Below are 24,366 nucleotides of genomic sequence, written 5' to 3'. Positions count from 1 at the left end.
CTTTTGGTGCTATATAGCACCGTTTGTTTTTAGAGTGTAGACATAACTAGAAACCTATAACTCATAATAACACAATAGAAAATTTGGTGTTAGACATGTGAATGCGTTTCTAAACTGATGCACTTGGTTCATGCAGGTTAAGTCATTTTGCTTAACAAAATAGTTTTCTGTCACAGAAAACCTGAAGGCCTAACTTTTTAAATAGTTTATCATTAAACATAAAGATAAACTGGATGCCCTACTTCAAAAAAAAACTGTTAAAACCAGCATAAGGTGGTTTTAGCTGGTCTGCCAGCTTGGTACTAGCTGGTTTTGCTGGTGTGGCAAGCTGGTCTAGCTGTGTTTTGGTCACATTTCTAGCTGGACTTAGCTCGTCAGGCTGGGAGGACCACCTTAAACCAGCTAAAACCAGCTACCAGCTCATGTTGGTCTTTGCTGGATTTTCAGTAGGGTGCAGCAGTTAACATTAGGGTTATTGTGTGTGTGTGTGTGTGTGTGTGTGTGTGTATTCATGCTTATGTTTGTATATAAAAGTTATGGTCAGGTAATTGTGTGTGTGTGTGTGTGTGTGTGTGTGTGTGTGTGTGTGTGTGTGTGTATTCATGCTTATGTTTGTATATAAAAGTTATGGTCAGGTAATGTAAAGGTCAGGTAAAGTTTAGGTAATGTCAACAAAACAACTGATGTAAACAAACTGATCATTTTATTATTCCGTATTTTGACCTGCTGTGTAAGCAGGTTACAGCACATGGGTGTACAGTGTGGTATGTTAATGTCCTTAAAGAGCAAAGTTATTTGTTTTAAAGATCAAAAAACTTGGGTAGTTCATTTCCTAAAACACACTTCTCTTCTGATCCATCTTTGTCAATAGTGACAACATACGCAACGCCCCCACTTGAACCATCTCTACCCATGGCCAGAGCGAGTGCTAGAGAGAGAGGAAGAAAAAGAGTTACTCACTGAAGCTAAGCAGGTTTAAATCTGGTCAGTACAAAAAGATGACAATCAGCTCATTTAACTGTTGATTTTTTAAAAATGTTATGAAAGCTAGCCTAGTTAATGTAAATGAAGCTTGGCTTTGTCAATCATGTTAATCAAAACACACTGATAACAGAGGTGATATGCAATTCATATTTAAGTTGTTGAGGTCCTTCAAACATTTAGGTATACATATACTGTGTATATCTGGACAAACATTTGATAAAATAATAGTTGCCCAAAATTCGTAAAGATTTTGTTTAAATTCGACTGTTTAATTTGTTTAAATGTCAAACATGGGTTAAAATAATTATAAAAAAATAAATAAATCGTCTTTTATGACGTCATCTTGACATTGGTATATTGTACTGATAAACTTCTTACCATTCACCACAAACTCTTGGGTTTCTCTCTTTGTCATGTTTTTTTTGTACTCTGCGTCCATAAACCCGTGGATGTAAAAGCTCCCAGACCCACCGATAGCAAAAGGCTGCTTAGAGAGTAAACCATTCAGTGTTGCATACACCTGTTTGGATGAGAGGGAAATGGCCAAATATAATGTATTATAAAATATAATGATTATAGTGACTTACATTTGAACATTCAAAATGACCATTCACAATTAATTCAGTTTGCATTAAAACCAAATGTTATCTAACCTGTCCTCCTCCTTTCCTGTCCCACCCTGCAACTATTAGATGTGCTGATAGTTCCTCTTTGTATTTGTATGAAATATTCTTCACCAGAGTGGCAGCAGAGCAAACCAGTGGGTCTTCTTCCACCTCAATACTGTCAAGGTATATTTTTGATGTATATTAGTAAGTACATGACCTAGGGGTGGTTTCCCCGACAGGGATTATCTTAAACCAGAGGTGCGTTCCATTCGACAGGGTCCCTGCGGAGTGTTCACTGCTCCCTACTCCCTGAGCACGGTATATCAGTTGAAGTGGACTTCACGGACAATAACCGCTCATTTGGAACGGCCTGCAAACGTCATCAAAGAAAGTCAACGACGGGGTCGCGCAGATTGATATAACATAAATATATATAGGACTACATTCATATTTTAATTTTTATTTACTATCACATTTCAAATATGTACACTATACAATAAAAAAACATTGAGTACTACGTAATGAAAAACGTATGTTTATTATACACTTTAATTGACTATTGCTGCTATTACTTGACTATTAACAGAATTGAAGCCCTGCTGTAACTGTCATGCAAATATGAAAGTAAACTTTAAACTTTGGTTAACTATGTGTATATATGTGTTTTTAAACGCTTGTCATATAATTGCATAGCGGTCTGACCGTTCCGACGGGTGATCACGTGATGCGCGCAATGACAGTTGGGTGATTATCGCTCTCCACTTCCTGTGAAGTGATGTATCGATGTTCCCTGATTCCCTATGCCGTGCGCAGTGCCCTTCGAACTGAACATGTTCGCTCCCTTCGGATTGGAATCTCACTTAAGATGGCGGAATACCCTGTGAAGTCCACTTCGCAGTCCACTTACGGTCGAATGGAACGCACCTCAGGACTAGGCTTTAGTTTAATTAGGAAATATAACTAGTTTTAACAAACATGCCTTACTAAAAACATTACTGGCGTGCATTTTGAGGCAAAATAAAGGGCACTGATGTATTTTAAGATATGTCAGTGCAAGTTGTTTTCAGTTTGGACAGATCTTACATTTATTCTATTTTAGTATAGGACTGTCCAGGAAATCGCCCCCTAATGTAATAAATATAGGGGACTACAAGGTGATGTACCTGTGCACATCCAACTGATAGTTGACTATCTCAGCAATGGTTTGAGCATCAGCCGCTGATCCAGACAAAGCACAGTAGATTTTATCATGGAGGGGGGAGAGCTTGTTCATCACACGATTCACTACCGACTCCCTTAGACAAAAAAGTAGAAGTAATGAAGATTAGAAAACGTTATTAATCCATATGAAGGAGAAACTCATTTGCCACTATTTGTTATGTAATACAAAAACAGCACAACAATATATTAATACAGTACACTGTGCCCCATTTTTACAGATTTAAAAAAAATATGTATAGTGTGTATACAGTAAAATATTTTTGCTGCCTTACATTTTAATGTACTATCAACTTACTTAAATTTTGGTTAAGTGATGAGTTTCTATAACTTTAAAATACAAGCTCATAATTTGATAATTTTGTAAAAAAAACTCAAACAAATTTTTTCTTTGTTAAAAAACTAAGAGCAGCAGGAATGAACTTCTGTATTACTGTCATGCTCCCAGTATGTTCTCCTGTCTGTTTCCCTTGTTTTCACCTTTTATCTCCCTCCGGACTACATTTCCCATCCTCCTCCATGCTCCCTCTCCTGCCAGCGATCCTGATCATCATTCTCCACTCTATTTAAAGGTATAGTTCACCCAAAAAGGAAAATTCTTTCATTATTTACTCAGTGTCATGTTGTTTCAAACCTGTATCAATTTCTTTGTTCTGGCAGATATTTTGAGGAATGTTTGTAACCAAAATGTTCATGAGCCCCATTCACTTACATTTAAAAAAAAATAATACTATGGAAGGCTCACAAATGGTTTGATTACGAACATTCCTCAAAATATCTGCCTTCGTGTTCATCAGAACAAAGAAATTTATACAGGTTTGTAACAACACCAGAGTGAGTAAATTATGGCAGAATTTTCATTTTTGGGTTACTATCCCTTTAAGCTCTTCTGTTTTTCCCATGGTTTTGTCTGGTGTCGTTATTGTTAAAATCATTAATGCTCATTTATGATATGCTGTGTTTGATTGTTATGTATGTTGGGATTTACCCTGTGGATATTTAAGCCTGCTTTACTCCATCTTCTCCTGCATGTTTTTGTACATACAGTCACTCCAGTAACAACCCCTCAGTAAAACACTAAGGCATCACCAATCCCTCACTAATGAAACTTTTAGTCTAATAAAACATTATCCAGTGAATGAATTCATAACCATTTTAAGTTGTGCCCTTGTCCTATTATAACCTTTTTAGACACAAAGCATAGTATTTTATACAAAAGGTGCTGGGCTTGCTACAAAGTTTTCCTTAAGGTAGCGTTGTTTAAACTTTAATTTAGTGCTCAATTCCAATGCATAATATAATGCTGCTAATAATGTTGCTTTACCCTGCCGATACACGAGAATCAGATCCCAGGACGACTCCACCGTCAAAGGTAACAGCGATGATGGTCGTCTAAAATAGGAAACATGCATGAATATTTATTTCTTTTTAAAGCAAATGTGGTTAGTATATTCTTAATAACGATTCCCATAATGTTTGGCATAAGTTAGGTAGGTTAGCGAAACTGACTATAGTCGTAGACTTGTCTAAACCACTTCACAATTTAAACTTTAAAACTTGCAACACTCAATAACTCTTGTTTATGTGCAACTTAAACATCGCGCTTGAGTTTATAAAGCCATTAAAGCGATATCTCACCCCGGTTTTGACCTCCTCAGACAGCCATCCTGGTTCCCCCAGCAGTTCTTCCGACATGTTGAATAAAACGAAACGAGTCTTCTCTTCTCTCACCTGTCTGCGCAAACCTGACTGCGCTTGAGACGCGATACTCGATAGCGCGCGTCAAATTAAGCGAATCTGTTAACTGAATTAAATGACAAAAGGTGAAATGCTGTGTTGTCGTATTGTCGAAGTTTTATGACGCTCACATTATTCCTCCATTTTCTGTCTATAACAGAAAGTGAAAGAAATGTTTCTTCCTATTGTACTCGGAGCCACAACTAGACTAGGTCTTTATGTTATTATAATGTCCATGAAACGTGTGAGAAAGTATTTTACAATAGGCTACATCTTTAGAAATCATTGGATCTGTTCAACTTTCACATAACTAGTCATTTGTAACGTTAATTTAAATAGATTAATCCTCCATTTGCACCAATTATGCATTTTGCATGCCCTTAAATAATCTTTAATGTCGTGTGAGGCTGTCCAATCATGTGCAATGTACAATAGCGTTAACATAACTAAAAATGCATTCACTTTTGATATTGTGGATTTAGATTGAAAAAAAGTACACCTTTTACCTAAAGAATTCATGTTAGTACTTCAAAGGTACATGATACCAAATGTATACATATCTATACCTTAAAATAGTACATATTATGACCTTTTTGAAAAAGTACTGTGCCAGTGACCAGTATCATTTCTTCATAGATTAGGGGTGGGCATTCCTGGTCCTGGAGGACAACTGTCCTGTAAAATTTAGCTCCAACCTTAATCAAGCACGCCTGAATGCCATTTCCAAGTCATCCTGTAGCCCTTGATAAAAAAAATTCAAGTGTGTTTGATTAGGGTTGGAGCTAAACTTTGCAGGACATTTGCCCTCCAGGAGCAGGAATGCCCACCTCTGATATAGATCACTGGTCTCAAACTTGATGCCCACGGGCACCAGGTTGCCTGCACAGAGTCTGTGAGTTGCCAACCAAAGTACATTCTAATAAAAGCCTCTTAAAATGTATTTATTATATATTTCTAATATTATCTTGGCTTCTTTTATGAATGTTAACATTTTAAACAATGATAAAACATATCAACAAGTAAAATAAAATAAAAAAGTTTGAGTAGACTATATAAAAAAGTAGCCCTCTAGATTGTTTTATCCATTGTGGTAGCCCTTGTTCACAAAAAGGTTAGAGACCCCTGGTATAGATCATATAAAGACTTTTCTGCAACAGACATATCTTTCTATACTGTATATTTGTATAATTCTTTCCACAAATCAAAAATATTGGCAATCTTACTTTTCCATGACTTTCACTGACTAAAAAGATGAATTTTCATGACCTATGGCCAGGATGCCGTGAGCCTGGATAATGTACAGTAATGTACACATTAAGTTTTTAAAAATGTAGCTTAAATTAGTGAAATGAATAAACAGTGCCAATAAACGGCTGTTTAAATTGTAGTCAGCGGAGGCTTGGACGCGGAAATGGTATTCCTTACGTCACAAGAAGTTAACAAGCAGATTACATTTTGATAAATGTAAACGAAAATTTAAACCAACAAACAAAAATCCCTGATATTCCATGACTTGGTAAAAACTATAAAATTCGCTGACTTTAAAAGAACTTTTAAAATTCCATGATAATCCAAAAATTCCATGAACTGTGGAAAACCTGAAACACGTATATTATGTATGCTGGAGGATTCACACAGTACAACATATAATTTTTGTATTGTTTTGTATTTATTATGAATAAAAAAATGGCATGGAATGCACTTAAAATTACAAATCTCCACGCTTCTAAGTAGTGAAAAAAAATCAACATCCGGTTGAATTTTCCTATTCATCATGGAACTTGGGTAGTTTATCTCCTGGAACAACTACATGCTTGACTCCAGCTTCAGTGATCACAACTAAGTGAACCACACCACCACTAACATTGTCCCGACCCATAGCCAGAGCCAAAGCTGCAAAAACACAGAGACATTCAGTACTTAATACGGCTTTCATTAACTGTACACATAAATTTAATGCAACCTTACAATCTTGAGATGAAAATTTATTTTTTAATTCAAATGATACTTTACCATTTGTGGAAAACTGTGTAGCCTCTTCTAAAGTCATGTCAGGTTTGAATTTGGCATCCGCGTAACCATAGATATACGTGCTGCCAGATCCGCCAATTGTAAAGGGCTGACTGAGCAGCATTCCTCCCAAAGCCACTGTGTATATCTGCAAAAACAAAACTTTACTCATCTGAAGCACAGAGGTTTGTATAACATCAAACAAGAGATCATGCTGCTCTGTTTAACCAAAATGTGCCTTTTGTTTTACATTGCCACTGTAAGACATTAATATTACTAATAATAATCCATTGGTACCCTCTTAAATATTGTTATTAGTCATTAGTTCGATGGAGGCTTATCTTTTCTATTATTGTCATTGTTATATTATATTATTATTATTATTATGAAGTTTGCATGCCTATATCCCATAATAAGTTGTTCAAACTATTCCTCTATTCCTACAGTCTATGTATGTGTGTGTCCAGCTGTGCATCACCTGTGGTCCCTTTTTCCTGTCCCAACCCGCTGTGATGAATCCTGCCTGCAGGTCCTCTTTGTTGTTATAGCAAAGCTCCTTCATAATGGAAGCTGCAGCTTTTACCAAAGGAGGAGAGTCCATCTGGATACTAAACAATAAAGAGACACACAGCTACGTATTAATTTGCTTTGCCTAGCTTTGTTTAGGATGCTGTAACAGATATTAAAACTGACATGACCTGTGGAATGAAAGCTGGAATTTGGCCATTTTGGTAACAGCTTGTGCATCTGCCAGTGATCCGGCTATGCAGCAGAATATTCTATCATGCACCTGTATCAGTTTGTTGATGGTTTTGGACGACACGTAGGACCTGCAGGTAAATGTTATATTGTAGTTAAAAGATTTGTGAATGTCTTATATGAGACTATTAAACGACGTGAAAATACTCACTCGCCCATAGAGGCTCTGGAGTCAGACCCAATGATAACACCTCCATTAAATTTAACAGCAAGAATGGTGGTCTAAACAAAACAAGTTAAGAACAATATTATTATAGCAGGACATCTGTTTATTATTAAGAAATTGTGTATCTTGCAGCTAAGTTGAGAAAGTATTGCATTAGCAGCGCAAAGGTTGTGGGTTCGATTCTATGTAACACAGATAGCCTACTGATAAGAAATGTATACTTTAAATGCAACTTTGGATAAAAGTGTCTGCCACATCTAAAAATAATTACATGCCACACATTTTAGAAAACAAGCCAATGTGTAACCTTTACTAACTTCTTGTTGTGCATTTAATCTATGGTCTTTTTTGGACGTCTATGCATTAAATGTAGTACATTTTCTGCGTCGTGACGCACAACGTCAAACCTCATCATCGGTTGAAAGTGAAAGTAACTTTAACCTGATACAAACGGCAAAATATCATAACACTAACATATACTTTGATTTATCAAAGTGAGTGTTTTATAAAATGGTCTTAGACGAATAACATCAGCTGCCCAATCGTGGAAACGTATATAAACAATTACGCGTTACCTTTCAAAACACAAACAGCTTTCAATATGCGAATACTTGAGATACATAAAGATGTCATAGACTTACGCCTGTGCTGACTCCTTTTATTTGCGAGTATGACTGTAGTCTTTCCATTACTATAAACTTAAAGATACAGATTATGGATGAATGTGTCGATTCCGAGTCTCTTCTGAACGCACGCTCATCTGAAACACAACCCTGGTGGCCAGGAGGCGCATTACATGAAGAGTTTCCCCGTCGATTGACGGAAGATTTTGGAGATGGCACTTTCTTACCTTTTCGAACCTCCTGTGTCAGGTTTTAACTTCGAAAATTCAACAAGGTAAGATTTTAATCTGGAGACAGTTATATTATGATAACACTGTGCGTTAAACGTACAAAACAAGCTGGAAATGATCATAACTATTGCTTTGTGCTTTCGGAGCAAAAGTGAAAGTATGGAGACGTAAAGCTTACTTCTAAAACAAAAATCATATATTTTTTGCAACTGTATGACGAGTTTGATATATCGTACTACCATTACCTCCTATATACTTTATAATCTGGGTATTAATTATATGATATATCATACCGGTTTCTTTCATATCCATTTAGAAATATTGTACTGGAAAATGGTTCAGATGAGGGGAAAATCAAGGCACCAAAACCCATGAAAACAGGTACCACCATTGCTGGGCTGGTTTATAAGGTAATCAGATAATTTAAACAAAATTAATAACTTGGTCATACGCTTGCAAGTTGCACAAAGGGCTAAACACTGTTTGTTTGTTTGTTTGTTTGTTTGTTTGTATAGGATGGTGTAGTTGTTGGAGCAGACACAAGGGCCACCTCTGAAGAAATAGTTGCTGATAAAATGTGTGCCAAAATACACTACATTGCACCAAACATTTAGTAAGTACAATTTTAATGCGTTTTCCCAAATAAAAAGTTTTATCTTTAAAAAAAAATTTGCCTGTCAATGTCATATTTTATTGAGCAAAATAACTATATTTGCAAATAACCATAAATTACTCAATGCATTAAATGTATTATTTAAAATTGTTGTTTTGTTAGTTGTTGTGGAGCAGGAACAGCAGCGGACACAGAGAAGACAACAGATATGCTGTCATCAAACCTCGCCATCTTCTCCTTGAACAGTGGCAGAAACCCAAGGGTCATCATGGCGGTTAACATACTACAAGACATGCTCTTTAGGTGTGTGTGTTTGTCTGAGATTGTCATTTATTATATAGATCACAGCTTTGGCTTAGGGGTAGCACTGTTGCCTCATAGTAAAAAGGTCCCTGGATCAGGAGGCCCGGGGCCGTTTGCATGTTCTCCATGTGTCATTGTAGGTTTACTTGAGGTACTCCAGTTTCCTCTCGCAGTCCAAAAATATGCAGGTAAGGTGAATTGGAGATGCCAAATTTCCCTTCCCCAATGTGTGTAGATTAACTTGTGTAGCCTATAGGTTAATGCTGTTAAGAAATAAAAAATATACATTTATGATACCACCTGTTCCAATACTATTTTGCATTCATTTGTAATAGGTTGTCTTGTTTCTCAGATATCGAGGTATGATTGGAGCACATCTAATTTTAGGGGGTGTTGACTGCACTGGCAGTCACCTGTACACTGTTGGCCCTTATGGGAGCATGGACAAGGTGCCATTTCTAGCCATGGGTATGTGTGTGCTATCTAATTACTGATAATGGTACATATTGACAAGGAAGATGAATTTGCATTTGTGTTAATGACCAAACATGAGTAAATAATGAGTACATTTGCAAAATGGCAAACCTTCACTAGTCAGTACTGCATTTTAAGTAGTTTACAATATATAACATGACAACAACATAACTCAAAGGACTTTGCATGTTACCAGATCTCATCTAAACACACAGTGAGCTATGTTTCTGTGTTTTTTTGATTCAGGATCTGGTAATCTGGCTGCTATGGGGATACTGGAAGACAGATTTAAACCAAATATGGATGTAAGTAACACTTTTGTTATACCTGCTTAACAATGGGTTGCGGTGTGACACGAGGTGTTTCTCAATGTCAAGGATACTTCCTTGGCAGGACTGGTCCTTCCAAGTCACTTCTTTCAGAGGCTAGGCGAGGCTCCTTTTAAGCATTCGGAGAACATGTAAATGGAACAAACTAAGTGCATGTCATTGCGACATTACGTCAGTGAAAAGGTGTGCTTTTGGCGCTGGGCGCATAGGATTGTGGGTGATTTCCGAGCATGAAGGCTACACATATGCATCCTTTCCTGTATATGGGATATTTTTTTGGACTCGACAAATTCTCGACATTGGAACAGTCCTTCGACAGATGTCGATGACGTAGCATCCTCGAAATCCTGGCTTCCGAGGATTCTTCCTTGACATTGAAAAACACCTCCAGATACCTCTCACCCGTTTTTAATACTTGCCATGTCCCTGCAACATAGTTATTCTGCATAATCTCAGTCACATGGCTGTAAACTTCAGCTTTCTGTCACTAATGTCATTCGTTTTGCCTTTAGCTAGAGGAAGCCAAGGCATTGGTGAGTGATGCCATCCAGGCAGGCATCATGAGTGATCTGGGATCAGGCAACAACATAGACCTGTGTGTGATTACTAAAGATGGAGTGGACTACATCAGACCGCATAAAGAGTCCCCTTATAACTTTAAGAGGTAAAAACACTTAAAGGTGCAGTGTGTAATGTTTAAAAGGATCTTTTGACATAAATGAAAAATATTATACAAAACTATATGATCAGAGGTGTATAAAGACCTTTCATAATGCACCGTTATGTTTTTATTATATTAGAATGAGATGTTTTTATCTACATACACAGAGGGTCCCCTAACATGGAAGACGCCATTTTGTGCAGCCATGTTTTTTACAGAAGCCCTTAACGGACACATTTTTTACTAAGTTGTCTCCGACGATGACATGTTTGTCCGGTGGCGGCTATTGTAGCTCCTCTATGCATTTCAAAAGCGAGGGTTGAGCATTGGACTGAGCCGTTGGTTGCAATGCGCAACCTCACCACTAGATGCCGATAAAATTTACACACTGCACCTTTAACGTAAAAACATAAGTTACCAGCATTTAGTTGCTCTTAAACAATTATAATTAAATTTAAGCATGTCAAGGCAACTGCATATTAGTTGTCTAACCTTTACTGAACTTTGCCTTAAGTCTTATATAAGAAATGTATTGATTTATTTCTGTACTTTTTTCACAGACAAGCAAAGTATAAATACAACCCAGGTACAACTCCAGTTTTAACTAAAACTGTATCCCACCTGGAGCTGGAGTTGGTGCATGAGACGGTTGAAAGGATGGAAACTGTAGGATCCAGCTGAGCCATGAAATAGTGATATATGTTTTTCCAGTAATGGTGAATGGTTCCATCTATGTTTTATTTTTATGTCTAATTTGTCCTTTTTTATTTTTCATGATTGTAGTAGACTGAAAAAAGTCCTAATATCATCATCAATAAAATATTACAATTTCCATCATGTACAATGTACAGCATCTTCATTTTTTTACATAAACATGAATATTTATTTGAATATGTCAGATACAAGAACAGAACCTGATAAAAATGTAACACAGACACTCCAGTTACATTTAAGGTAATTCTATAGGTATTTTATGTGATATAATATAAATTCATTATTAATATTTAGAAACTTAAGTGCAGATATGTCCAAGTAACATTACTTGGTATATTTTGTACAGTATTATTATGTAGGCATAATGTTTGACTATTACAATTTGTCCCAGTTTTGATATAATCATTTGTCATCTTCAATGTACTGATTGCTACTCAAGAAAGAAAGCAAAATCAAGAAAGCAAAACCTTGATTCCTTAAGTAGGATCAGTTCATTTATTTAGCTGATGCGACAAAAACAGCACTGGCAGTTTTGTTTGGCAGTTTAGGACTTTTTGGTGTCATACATCAAGGTGTGTCATACTAAAACGCTTCCTTGATAATGTTACACCTGTTTTAACCTGTACCAGATAAATCTGCCTACATACTGATGATGCTGAAAGACGCGATTGGTCAACCAGCTGCGTAAAAGGCGCTTTTCTGAAAATATCACAAAATAATCCTTTAAATCTCAAATAACATCATTAATACAGTATCTGATTATAATGTTCAACTGCAATTAAAAGTTATATATTCATTCGTTTAAGTGAATATTTTCTTTAAAAAAAACTCAAAAGTGGTCGAACTAGAAACTATGTGAAACAGCTTCTCTATCTTTCGGTTTCGAAATTGTTTTCTTCCGCAGAGAGATCGTGTTTCCTACATACAAAATACATACATTGGGTCGTTTTTGCTTTTGTGTTTTGAACTATTTAGATTAATTGTATTTGCTTGATATAAATTATGGCTCTTTTGGACGTCAGTGGATATAAAAATCACTCCGCGCAACAGTTTGGCTTCAGACAGACGCATCTTCTCGACGGGCTGAATCATTACAGTTTTGGGACAAAATGTCAAGAATTTGCGGTACCAGTCGGAGTAGACGTAAGTTTAAATCGCTGTAAATAAACTTACACTTAATCCTGGATACCTAATGAAAGTGTGTATTAACATTTTATTGTTTCCTTGCTGGTATATGCACATTGCTATTGTCTAAAAATAACCTGTGACATAGTCATGATGAAACGAATCAATTAATAGCATGTGCATTACATTTGGTAATTATTATCATCATGGTTATCATATAGCATGTATGTCAGCAATCATAGCACATGTTATAATTTACAGTAACATAATTGGTTCCTAACATGTCCTGACAACTTTGCTCATTGAATCATATGGGCCTAAAGCTGTAATATTGATATTCTGTGTTCCCATCAGCCCTCTAAGTTTCTGAAGTCATGTAGCTGTGATGATGGTGTTTGTATAGACCTGAATCATGGCACCACAACCCTGGCATTCAAGTTTCGGCATGGGGTCATTGTGGCTGTTGACTCCAGAGCATCTGCTGGAAAATACATAGGTCAGTATCAAGAGTTAATAGCTGCAGGTTCTGTGCCGATAACATTATTCAGAATAAAGGATGCAAATTGTGAACAGCATTCCAAAATGTATTTCTCTACCTGTTATATCTTAATTATTCTAATGTGTTGCAGCATCAAAGGAGGCTAATAAAGTGATTGAGATCAATCCTTACCTGCTGGGCACCATGTCTGGCAGCGCTGCAGACTGTCAGTATTGGGAGAGACTGCTGGCTAAAGAGTGCAGGTCTGTCTTAACATGCATCTGAAGGAGATGTGCATATGCTCACAGTATGAAACTACAATTCATGCCGGCAGCTGTGTCAGGAGAAGAACAGAGTTTACTGTAAACTTTGATTCATACCATGTGATAGCCTTTTAAGAACATTGGTAAATAGCTATTACAAGTAAATACAGATTCAACAGATTCCTCATCAATATGTGATTCTGTATAAGGCATTTTAGCTGTGCAGATTATATATATATATATATATATATTTTTTTTTTCTTCTTCTTTTACACCACAAAAACAACACAAACATTATCTGAGGCAATAAAAAAAGATGAATAAATAAATAATAATAATAATAATAATAGACACTAAACCATATTAATATTACTACCTCTTATTGTTACACATAATATGGACAACAAACATGTATTGTACAGCCATATAGTAATATAAATAAAAAAGATGAATAAATAAATAATAATAATAATAATAGACACTAAACCATATTAATATTACTACCTCTTATTGTTACACATAATATGGACAACAAACATGTACTGTACAGCCATATAGTAATATAAATAAAATAAAAAAAGATAAAAAACAGCACACATTTTTTCCAATTTATAAATCTATAGGTATTCTTTAACCATGTACCAACTCTGATTGAAAAGGTCAGTTTTTAGTTGTAATGATGCAGTCATTTTTTCCATCATGTAAATCTGTTTTAATCTATGTTTCCATTCAATTACACTTGGTGATTTCACAGACTTCCAATTAGCAGTTATGTTTTTCTTAGCAATTAGTAGTAACACACGTATAATACATCTTTGTTCAGCATTGAAAACATCACTTGATACAACACCCAGTAAGAAAGACTGCACATTTAATGGAGCTTCTCTTTTTACAATTTTCTCCATTTCTTCTTTAATATTTTTCCAATACTCAAGGATTACTGGACAATCCAGAAATATATGTGTATGTTCCCTGTTGTACCACATTGTCTCCAGCATACAGCTGAAGATGGTTCCCTTTCAGTCGGTCACTACGACGTCACGTCGTGACCGACGAATTGGGAACCGCTCCGCGGGTGACCTATCTACTTCGAGAAACTATAAAAAACGCCAATGAACTTGGCATGCAGGTATTTGCATAATGCCGGCGCCGCCCCGCCAGGTGCGTTTATAAGCTGCAGGTGCACAATATCAAATTAGCTTTTATTGCTTCGAAGCCGGCAGACATCTGCTCTCGAGAAGCTGTTTACTGATCTTCGTAGATCCTGTGCTGCAGAGAAAAAGATCTCAGCTTGCCGAAGTTGGTTGGGCAAAGACACCTCAGCGGAGACTCGCAGTGTTTTCTCCACCCTTTCTCTCTCTCTCTCTCTCTCTCTCTCTCTCTCTCTCTATCTCTTTCATTTAGGATTTGAGTTCGAGTGAGTGCGTTGCCTCTCCCTGTGTGTTTCACCAGCTTGCACAAAGAGTGATTTCTCTAAAAGAGCAGCACGTTTGAGCTTTGTGTCTTTTTTAAGACAGCCACTCATTCGTGTCACGGTCGGGTGCATCTTTTTAAAGATGGCATTCCTGCCCGTTTCTGGATGCGGTGTGTTCATCGCTCCCCGGGATGGTGACGAGCGTTGTCTTTCGTGTCTGGGGCTCCAGCACGCAGAGGCAGCGTTCCGTGATAGTTCATGCTCCATTTGCGAGGGCATGACTATGGCGGATTTGCGGAGACGGGTGTCGTTTCTCCAGTAGCTCCCAGCGCCCTGATCCGTTGCCAGCGGAGGTCCCGATGGAGACAAGCGGCCAGTGTTCTACGGTGTCCTCGCGCTCTGTCGAGCCTCCACCGGAGACTTTGTCCACCGTAGCAGCGGAGGAAGGGTTGCGGGACCTGCGTTCGACCCCGAGATGGCAGCCATGCTTGCTCGGGCGGCGGCGGCTGTCGGCTTGGAGTGGACTGAACCTCCCCCACCCGAACCGTCCCGCCTAGACGATTGGTACTTCGGGGGTGCCAGGGCTTCTCAGTCCTCGCCCCGGTGCCTTTCTTCCCCGAGGTGCATGAAGAGCTGACGCGGTCGTGGAAAACCCCGTTTTCCTCCCGGAACCGGCCGTTTCAGCCTTCACCTCTCACCTCCCTCGAGGGTGGAGCGGCCGGTTGCGATGCAGTTGTGTCTGGCCGGTGTCGCTTCCTCCTGGCGGGACCAGCCTACTCTCCCCGCACGAGCCTGTAAGCATTCCTCCGCTTTAACCGGCGCTGCTTACAAAGCCTGTGGGGAGGCAGCTTCAGCCCTGCATGCCATGGCATTGCTGCAGGTTCACCAGGCTAAGGCTCTGAGGGACCTGCACGCGGGGGGTCACAATTCGGCGGAGTTCTCCGAGCTCCGTGCGGCTACTGACCTGGCGCTTCGTGCAACCAAGGTCACCGCACGTGACGTCGGTCGTGCGATGTCCACCCTGGTGTTCCAGGAACGCCATCTCTGGCTGTGCCTGGCGGACATGAAGGATGCTGATAAAACCAGGCTCCTGAATGCTCCGGTTTCCCAGGCCGGCCTGTTCGGCGAGCCGGTCGAGGAGTTTGCCCAGCAATTCTCCGCGCCCAAGAAGCAGACTGAGGCCATCGCTCAGATCATGCCACGTCGGAAGCATCCTGCACCTGCCCCGTCCACATCGGCACCTCAGCCTTCTCTTTGCCGAGGGCGTCCTGCGGCGGCCACCCCCGTTCCTCCCCGGGGCTCTTCTAAGAAGTGAGGAACCGGTCGTCAGCAGTCCGCCCCACCCACTCAGCCTGCTTCAAAGGGTGGAAAAAGGAAGTCGAAGCGGCCCTGAGTCGGGCGACCTAGAGATGGAGGGGATCGCTCTTCGGGAGATGGTGAAGGCACCACTCCCCCCACCGGAGGAGGGCCGGTTGGGGAATCCTTTGTTTCATTTTTCTGTTCCGCCAACTTTTCAGTCGGCACCCACACAATCACAGAAAGAGCGAATTCCACTTTCATCTCTAGGTCTTCAGATGAGCGCCGGAGACATGAGCGGGCTCATAACCCCCCATTGTTCTCCGACTCATCAGAGGAGTACGAAAGCAACGCACGGGCTCATAACCCCAGCGCGCTCTCCAACTTCTCAGGGGAGAGGAGACAATCACGGGCTCATAACCCATCGTCTTCCTCCCCCTTCACCAGAGGGTGCATCGTGTGGTGTGAGGTGTCTTCAGCAGAGCCTCCCTTACTCACCCACCCACCCAGCAGCGGACTCAGGTGAGTGTTATCATGCACAACACTGCTGTCGGTGCGGCCAATACGCACACACCGGCGATCACCTCCGTTGCGCCCGCCGCGGGTACACCGATCGTGCCTTTAGTCCCTCTCGCACGGGCCACGTACGATGGGCTTGCGGCTTCGGGGGTCTGGACGGCACCCCAGCTGCATTGGCACATAAATTGCCGAGAAATGTGGGCTGTATATCTTGCGCTCGTCCGTTTCAGCAACGAGTTACGGGGCAAAGATGTATTAGTTCGCACAGACAATACTGCGACCGTTGCGTACATCAATCGTCAAGGCGGTTTACACTCGCGTCACCTGTCGCATCTCGCCCGTCACCTCCTCTCTTGGAGTCAGAAGAATTTGAGGTCTCTTCGTGCCATTTACATTCCGGGCACGCTCAATGTAGAGGCGGATGCGCTCTCTCGGGCTGCGCATCCCGGCGAATGGCGACTCCACCCCACCCCATAGCGGTTCAGCAGATTTGGAGACGTTTCGGCAAAGCGCAGATAGATCTGTTTGCTTCCCCAGAGACGACCCATTGTCGCCTATTCTATTCACTAGCCGACGACTCGCTCGGTGTGGATGCATTGGCACACAGCTGGCCGCGAAACATGCGCAAATACACGTTCCCTCCGGTGAACCTCATTGCGCAAACCCTATGCAAGATCCGGGAGGACGAGGAGAGCGTGCTGTTGGTGGCACCGTATTGGACAACCAGGAGTTGGTTTCCAGAACTCTCTCTCCTCGCGACAGCCCCTCCTTGGAAGATTTCCCTGAGGAAGGACCTTCTTTCTCAACAAGAGGGCACATTATGGCACCCGCGCCCCGACCTGTGGAACCTCCATGTGTGGTCTCTGGACGGGGCACGGAGGATTTGAGTGATTTACCGCAAGAGGTATCTAACACTATTGCTGCAGCGCGAGCGCCGTCTACGAGGCAGGCTTACGCGCTTAAATGGAACCTGTTTGTCGACTGGTGTTCTTCCCAACGTGAGAACCCCCGAGAATGCCCGATTAGTGTTGTGCTTTTGTATCTCCAGCGTCGTTTGGAGAATAGGCTGTCACCATCCACTATTAAGGTCGATATCGCTGCGATATCAGCTCACCATTCACCCGTAAACGGTAGGACAGTGGGTCAGCAAGGCTGAATCCTTCGCGTCCTCCCTCTATTCCTCCTTGGGACCTGTCCTTGGTGCTGAAATCACTCCAGGAAGCCCCATTTGAGCCTCTGCATAGTGTGAGTGTTAAATTTCTTGCTATGAAGACTTTAACTCTCCTTGCTTTGGCTTCTGTTAAAAGGATAGGAGATATTCATGCATTTTCGGTCGATGATTCGTGCCTTCAGTTCGGGCCAGCTGCATTCAGCGTAACACTGAGACCCCGGCCCGGCTTCATGCCCAAAGTTCCCACCACTCCTTTCAGAGATCAGGTGGTGAACCTGCAAGCGCTGCCTTTGGAGGAGGCAGACCCAGCCATGGCTTTGTTGTGCCCTGTTCGTGCACTACGTGTGTATATAGACAGGACGCAAAGCTTTAGGACCTCAGACCAGCTCTTTATTTGTTTCGGTGGTCAGCAGAAAGGGAAAGCTGGCACCAAGCAGAGTATGTCCCATTGGATTGTGGATACTATAGCCCTTGCATATCAAAAGCAAGACGTGCCTTGTCCATTTAATTTACGTGCCCACTCTACACGCAGTGTGGCATCGTCTTGGGCACTGGCTCGCGGTTCCTCGCTAACAGATATTTGAAGAGCTGCAGGCTGGGCGACACCTAATACGTTCACAAGATTCTATAGTGTTCGTGTCGAGCCGGTTTCTACTCGGGTTCTTTCTGTTAACTAGTTAAGAACACCAAGGGTCGGCTTGTGTGTCGGCTTGGAGCCTCTATCTAGGCGCCCACATTTGTCCCCTACGTGGGGTTCATTTGTGTGTATACTCCGTGGGGTTCTAATCCTCCACGTTTTTCCTTAGCAGAGCCTGCTCTGCATCTCTCTGGATACTATGTTTTGTTCAGAGACTTCTTATGAGCAACCTATTGGTTGTTTCATATTTTTATGTCATCCATTCAACCTTCTTAGGGGATGGCTTCCGCAGTGTTCTAGCTCCGCTCAGTTTAGACGCTTCCCCAGTTCGCTGGTTCACTATCGTGGGTTAGGGAACAGGTAGTGACCGACCTTCTGCATTACGCCTTAGGTTCCGCACCTTATGTGGAGGGCGGAGGGCTTTTGCAGGCACTGGAAGGGTTCAGCTGCAGTGGCGTTTTGGTAGGGATTCCCAATTCATCGGTCACGACGTGACGTCGTAGTGACCGACTGAAAGGGAACGTCTCGGTTACGTATGTAACCCTCGTTCCCTGAAGGAAGGGAACGGAGACGTCACGTCCCGTCGCCACAGTTTGCTGTTCCATTGCTGTTTTCAGGCCGGGCACTGTTGCTCGGCTTCTCAGCAATAATATAGCTAATTTGGTATTGTGCACCTGCGGCTTATATACGCACCTGGCGGGGCGGCGCTGGCATTATGCAAATACCTGCATGCCAAGTTCATTGGCCTTTTCATAGTTTCTCGAAGTAGATAGGTCACCCGCAGAGCGGTTCCCAATTCGTCGGTCACGACGTGACGTCCCCGTTCCCTTCCTTCAGGGAACGAGGGTTACATACGTAACCGAGACGATCTTTTATAAACTTTGAAATAACCAAAGGAGTATGAAAATTATGCATTTTTATTTTCCAGTCAAATTCCTTCCACTGTTGGCTATTAATTCCCTTGTGGCACTTATAACTAAGTTTATCCCACAACTCATCTTCTATTTCTATATTGGCTTCTATTTCCCACTTTTCCTTGATATTGTAGGTGTTTCCACCCATACCTGTTAACAATCTTTTATAGAGATGAGAAACATGTCTACCAACAGGGAAACATTTTTCGATAAATGTAATAAAATATTGTTCTATGCCATTTGGGATTTTGCTAATTCTTTCTTTTTCCTTATGGTTTGTAATATAATGTCTGATTTGCAAATATCTATAAAAATCACTTAAGGGAAGATCAAATTGTTCTTGAAGTCGTGTAAAAGACTTAAAGTGTGTTTCTTCAAAAAGCTGGTCTAAAATAAAAAGGCCTTTAACCGCCCATTTCTTAAGACCGTGGTCCCACATTGAAAGTGGAAAATCTACATTACCCACTATGGGCATAGCTCGTGAGATTGTTCCAACAGCCTTAAGCATTTTCTTTACTTCTATTCAATTCAATTCAGTTCAATTTTATTTATATAGCGCTTTTCACAGTCAATTGTTTCAAAGCAGCTTTACATAAATAGAAGCAGTGAAAAGCACAGAAAAACAACAGATAACACAACAAAATACATGATAGCATAATCAGTTAAATTTGCTGCGGCTATGACTCAATATTATAAGCGAACGTATTACTAAAGTAACGTCTAGAAGAGGAAGCTAAGTAAAGCCCAAAAAGGCTGCCTCCCCGGGGTGAAAAACCCCCTAGGAGAAAAAAAAAACCCGGGCTTTTATCCGAGGAAAAATAAGTCCTAGGAGGGAAAAACCCTTGGGAGAACGGATAAGGAGATTTAGCGGGTTCTGCCGGTGATCGTTGGTCAGGCATCAGCTGGGCATCAGGTTGGTCAGGCATCAGCTGGGCATCAGGTTGAAGGACGGCCAGTAGATCAGAGGTGTGCCGACTTTCACATCTACCGGGACTGGGTCTGTTTGTCTTGTTGTCCTCGGTGTTGAGGACGAGACAGGGAGAGAAAAACAAAATCGTATTAGCGTAGCGGCCGTTCATATGTATGAAGTGTCACACAGTGATGTGGTTTAACTCAGCTTAGTTCCAGACAGAATAACTATTGCGGCATAATTATATTATCCACAGTTGAGGATTTAGCAAATTATAGTATATATGGTAAATAAGGGTCACCTTCCGATCTTTAAGAGAAAATTAAACCTGACGACCCGTTTGACTAAGGCCTAAAGCCCTACTGTCTTCGTTAATGCAGGTTCAGTGGCAAACGGGTCTATATTGTATACCATTTACAAGACCACGAGAAAATGCCAAACATCGCAACCCGACCATACGTGCTAACCCGTTTGACTAAGGCTGGAGGCCCCACTGTCGTCGTTAATGCAGGTTCAGTGGCAAACGGGTATGTATGGCATACTATTCACAAGACACACGAAAACGCGAAAAACGCATCCCGACCGTACAAGCCAACCCGTTTGACTAAGGCTGGAGGCCCCACTGTCGTCGTTAATGCAGGTTCAGTGGCAAACGGGTCTGTATGGCATACTATTCACAAGACTTACGATAGCGCCAAAATCTATACCCATACCTTTATTGTATGTTCTATTTGAGTCCACTTTACTTCCTCACATCCACTTATCCAAGTCAAAATTGCTGCTAATTGAGCTGCCCAGTAATATAACTTTATATTTGGCAAAGCCAAACCTCCTTTATTTTTAGCCAAATAAAGTGTCTTAAGTTTAATTCTAGGTCTTTTGTGTTGCCATATGAATTGAGAAATTAATTTGTCTATCATCTTAAAAGTAGAAATTGGAACTCGTATGGGTAGTGACAGAAATAAAAAGAAAAAACGTGGGAGCAAGTTCATCCTTATAGTCTCAACTCTACCAAACAAAGATAACGGAAGAACTTCCCAACGAGCTAGATCCCTCCTAATTTGATCAAGTAACTTATTATAGTTTGCCTCAAAAAGTTTTGTAGTTTCAAGTGTGATAGTAATCCCCAAATACCTAAAACCTTGTTTAGACCAGCGAAATGACACCATCTCATTTCATTGTTTAGGCCATATTCCTGTTATCATCATTGGCTCTGATTTATTTTGATTAATTTTGTATCCAGAAATGTCTCCATATTTTAAATTTTGCATTAATTGAGGTATTGAAGTAAGGGGTTGTTTTATAAAGAGCAGGACATCATTCTCAAAAAGAGAAATTTTATGGACTCTCCCCCCACCATCCTCAACTCCCTCAATCTTGATATCCTGTCGTATTGCCTCAGCTAAAGGCTCTAGACTGAGAGCAAAGAGAATGGGTGAGAGAGAGTCACCCTGTCTTACACCCCTCTCTATAAAAAAAAATCAGAGCAATGTCCATTAAAGCAACACTATGTAGTTTTTTTACCTTTAAATAATGTCTCTAAAATTATTTCAGTGATATAACAACTTTTAACTGGACAAATTGTACTGTTGCTGCAACCTGAGCAGCCTCCTAGCTGCTACAAGCACACTCTGAAAGTGGCGGTGGAGGGTAGAGCACACAGCCCCGCCCCTCCCCCTGCCTGCAGAAGAGTGTCTGATACCAGGCACTGTTGCGCTTTTCAACCACATGGGGGAGCTGTAAGTCATTTTTACATGGAAACTACATAGTGTTGCTTTAACTCTAACTTTTGATTTGGGATTTATATACAACAGCCGAAACCAAAAGGTAAATTTTTCACTGAAGCCCATCTTCCTTAATGTTTGTTCTAGAAATTGCCAATCTACCCGATCAAATGCTTTCTCAGCATCTAAGCTGAGAAGCATTGACGTTTGGGTACCCTTTGCTATGAGTGACTTCAGGTTTAATACTCTTCTTATATTATTTGTCCCTTGGCGACCTGAAATAAATCCCATCTGATCTGGCTTTATTAATTTCTTAATGTATTCTAGTAGCCAAAATAGATGTTAATATTTTGTAGTCCACACACAGGAGGCTAATAGGGCGATAACTAGCACATTGCAATGGATCTTTTCCTTCCTTACAGTATGTAGGACTGTAATGATAGCCTCAGACCATGACTCTGGAGGGTTCTCTGAATTTAATACATAATTATATAACTTACATAATACCGGAGTCAGGTCATCAATAAACACTTTATAAAATTCTCCTACATATCCATCTATTGCTGGCGTCTTGTTATTTTTTAATTTAATAATTATGTCTTTCACCTCTTTTTCTTTAATTGGCTCTACCAAATCGGAGGCTTCATCCACCGCAGCTTATCTAATTTTAAATTTTTAAAGAATTCATGTATTTTTTTCTTCTTTCAATTCCTGATGTTCACCCTTATATAGTTGTTCATAATATTTAGCAAAGGTATTTACTACTACTTTTGGACTAGTTTCGACAACATTAGAATCAAGTTGTTTAATTTTAGGAATTGTTCGACTAGCTTGTGCTTTCTGTAATTGAAATGATAATAACCTACTAGCCTTATTTCCCAATTCATAGTATTTTCTATCAATAAATCTAAGAGCTCTTTCTGCTTTATATGTCAAAATTTCATCTAAATTGGCTCTATTCTCTTTGAGTTTGTTAAGTACTTCTTGTTTTCCACTTTGTGCAGATTATTTTGTTCTGTCATTACAAAATACATTTTACTGGCAATTTCACTGTTTAGTCCACCATTATATATATTATATCTGTATTTAATTTGTTAATATTCAAGTGTTTTTTTTTTTTGTGTTTTTATGAACAGACTTTATAAACTACGTAACAAGCAGAGGATCTCAGTGTCTGCAGCCTCCAAACTTCTCTGTAACATGATGTTGGGATACAGAGGGATGGGTCTCTCTATGGGCAGTATGATCTGTGGCTGGGACAAACAGGTGAAATATGTTTACAGGTTTTGTTGTAATTGTGGGGCCACACTATTTCTAAAGGTAATTTACTAATGTTTCAAGGTTTGTCTCACATTTGTAAACAAATAAAATAAGATTGATATGTTTACATGATTGTTTTTGCCCATTATTATATCAGTGTACTCTCAATTGAGCTATATTTACTATATATTTCTTACTAAGATGTGTAGGCTAATATTCATTCATGCACAATCTTCATTTACATACTGATTTTTTTTCTCACATCAGGGTCCAGGTCTGTATTATGTGGATGACAATGGCACCCGTCTATCTGGTCGGATGTTTTCCACTGGTTGTGGGAACAGTTATGCGTATGGTGTGGTGGACAGCGGTTATCGTGAGGATATGACTGTAGAGGAGGCGTATGAACTGGGTCGCCGTGGCATTGCTCATGCTACACACAGAGATGCTTACTCTGGTGGTGTGGTCAACCGTAAGTACCTATGAATTATGTACTGACTATCAGTATATAAGAAAGACCCCTCTTTTAAAGCACACAGAAATTTGATTTTTATAACATATAGTACTTTGACAGTTTGTTTTAGCGATTTAAAAAGTCTTTGGTTATTTTTTTACTTTACAATAGTTTTAAAATATTTCCATTAACATTGCATCTGAATACCCATTCTGTAAAGCAGTGTCTATCCAAAGAAATAATGACAGTATTCTTTTTTAAACTATGCACGTGTTGCAAAGTGTGTTTCTGTTCATCTATTTTTTCTCCTTTTAGTTTACCACATGCAGGAGGATGGCTGGATTAAGGTGTGTAAAGAAGACGTGTCAGAGTTAATCCACCGCTACAAGAAGGGAATGTTTTAATCACACAAAATGCAAGCCATTGTTTTATTACGCTATTTGCTACTACCACAGTTCTAGTACAAAAATAAAACTATTCTCAAACCAGAAACAATTTTGGTGCATTCTTTGAATATAATTTTTAATAACATTTTCATTCCCTTTTAAAAGAACTTGCTATTTAAAGAGCCAGTTAGATGCCAATTTTAAACGTCCTATCACTGTTTATAAGTCCCGGACAACAGGTTTAAATGCATGCAAGGTCAAAAAACACTGTAATTTTCTCAAAATATAATTACCCCATTTCTCAGAGATCCCCAAACAATTCATGTGAAGCCGTTCAACGACTCAGTCTGCCTAAACCCCACCTTTCAGTAGCTTACTCTGCTCTG

The 24,366-nt window shown here is 40.1% G+C and overlaps 4 protein-coding genes across 4 annotated transcripts; 2 read left to right on the top strand and 2 right to left on the bottom strand.

Annotated features, from left to right (window-relative positions):
• Nucleotides 1-686: 686 nt before the first annotated feature.
• Nucleotides 687-4,716, bottom strand: psmb9a (proteasome 20S subunit beta 9a). The gene is made up of 6 exons (XM_065286760.1): nucleotides 4,449-4,716; nucleotides 4,135-4,202; nucleotides 2,756-2,887; nucleotides 1,638-1,767; nucleotides 1,363-1,504; nucleotides 687-928 (listed from the first exon to the last, which is right to left on the bottom strand). The coding sequence occupies exons 1-6, from the start codon at nucleotides 4,503-4,505 to the stop codon at nucleotides 801-803; spliced, it is 657 nt and encodes a 218-aa protein (XP_065142832.1). The 5' UTR covers nucleotides 4,506-4,716; the 3' UTR covers nucleotides 687-800.
• A 1,480-nt stretch (nucleotides 4,717-6,196) lies between these two features.
• Nucleotides 6,197-8,282, bottom strand: psmb12 (proteasome 20S subunit beta 12). Its single transcript, XM_065286747.2, has 6 exons — nucleotides 8,124-8,282; nucleotides 7,468-7,538; nucleotides 7,256-7,387; nucleotides 7,036-7,165; nucleotides 6,561-6,705; nucleotides 6,197-6,440 (listed from the first exon to the last, which is right to left on the bottom strand). Exons 1-6 carry the CDS (start codon nucleotides 8,169-8,171, stop codon nucleotides 6,313-6,315), a joined length of 654 nt encoding a protein of 217 aa, XP_065142819.1. The 5' UTR covers nucleotides 8,172-8,282; the 3' UTR covers nucleotides 6,197-6,312.
• Nucleotides 8,225-11,547, top strand: psmb13a (proteasome 20S subunit beta 13a). The gene is made up of 8 exons (XM_065286734.2): nucleotides 8,225-8,379; nucleotides 8,652-8,745; nucleotides 8,851-8,948; nucleotides 9,111-9,251; nucleotides 9,604-9,719; nucleotides 9,972-10,030; nucleotides 10,567-10,718; nucleotides 11,276-11,547. Exons 1-8 carry the CDS (start codon nucleotides 8,318-8,320, stop codon nucleotides 11,394-11,396), a joined length of 843 nt encoding a protein of 280 aa, XP_065142806.1. The 5' UTR covers nucleotides 8,225-8,317; the 3' UTR covers nucleotides 11,397-11,547.
• Nucleotides 11,548-12,264: 717 nt separating this feature from the next.
• On the top strand, nucleotides 12,265-24,068 carry psmb8a (proteasome 20S subunit beta 8A). The gene is made up of 6 exons (XM_065286736.2): nucleotides 12,265-12,572; nucleotides 12,909-13,050; nucleotides 13,184-13,295; nucleotides 23,017-23,146; nucleotides 23,408-23,612; nucleotides 23,910-24,068. Exons 1-6 carry the CDS (start codon nucleotides 12,432-12,434, stop codon nucleotides 23,996-23,998), a joined length of 819 nt encoding a protein of 272 aa, XP_065142808.1. The 5' UTR covers nucleotides 12,265-12,431; the 3' UTR covers nucleotides 23,999-24,068.
• The last annotated feature ends 298 nt before the right edge of the window (nucleotides 24,069-24,366 follow it).

This window comes from Paramisgurnus dabryanus, chromosome 19, assembly GCF_030506205.2.
Source record: "Paramisgurnus dabryanus chromosome 19, PD_genome_1.1, whole genome shotgun sequence".
Taxonomy (NCBI): Eukaryota; Metazoa; Chordata; class Actinopteri; order Cypriniformes; family Cobitidae; genus Paramisgurnus; species Paramisgurnus dabryanus.
The sequence above is the reverse complement of the archived record's forward strand: the minus strand, read 5'-3'. Positions and strand labels throughout refer to the sequence as shown.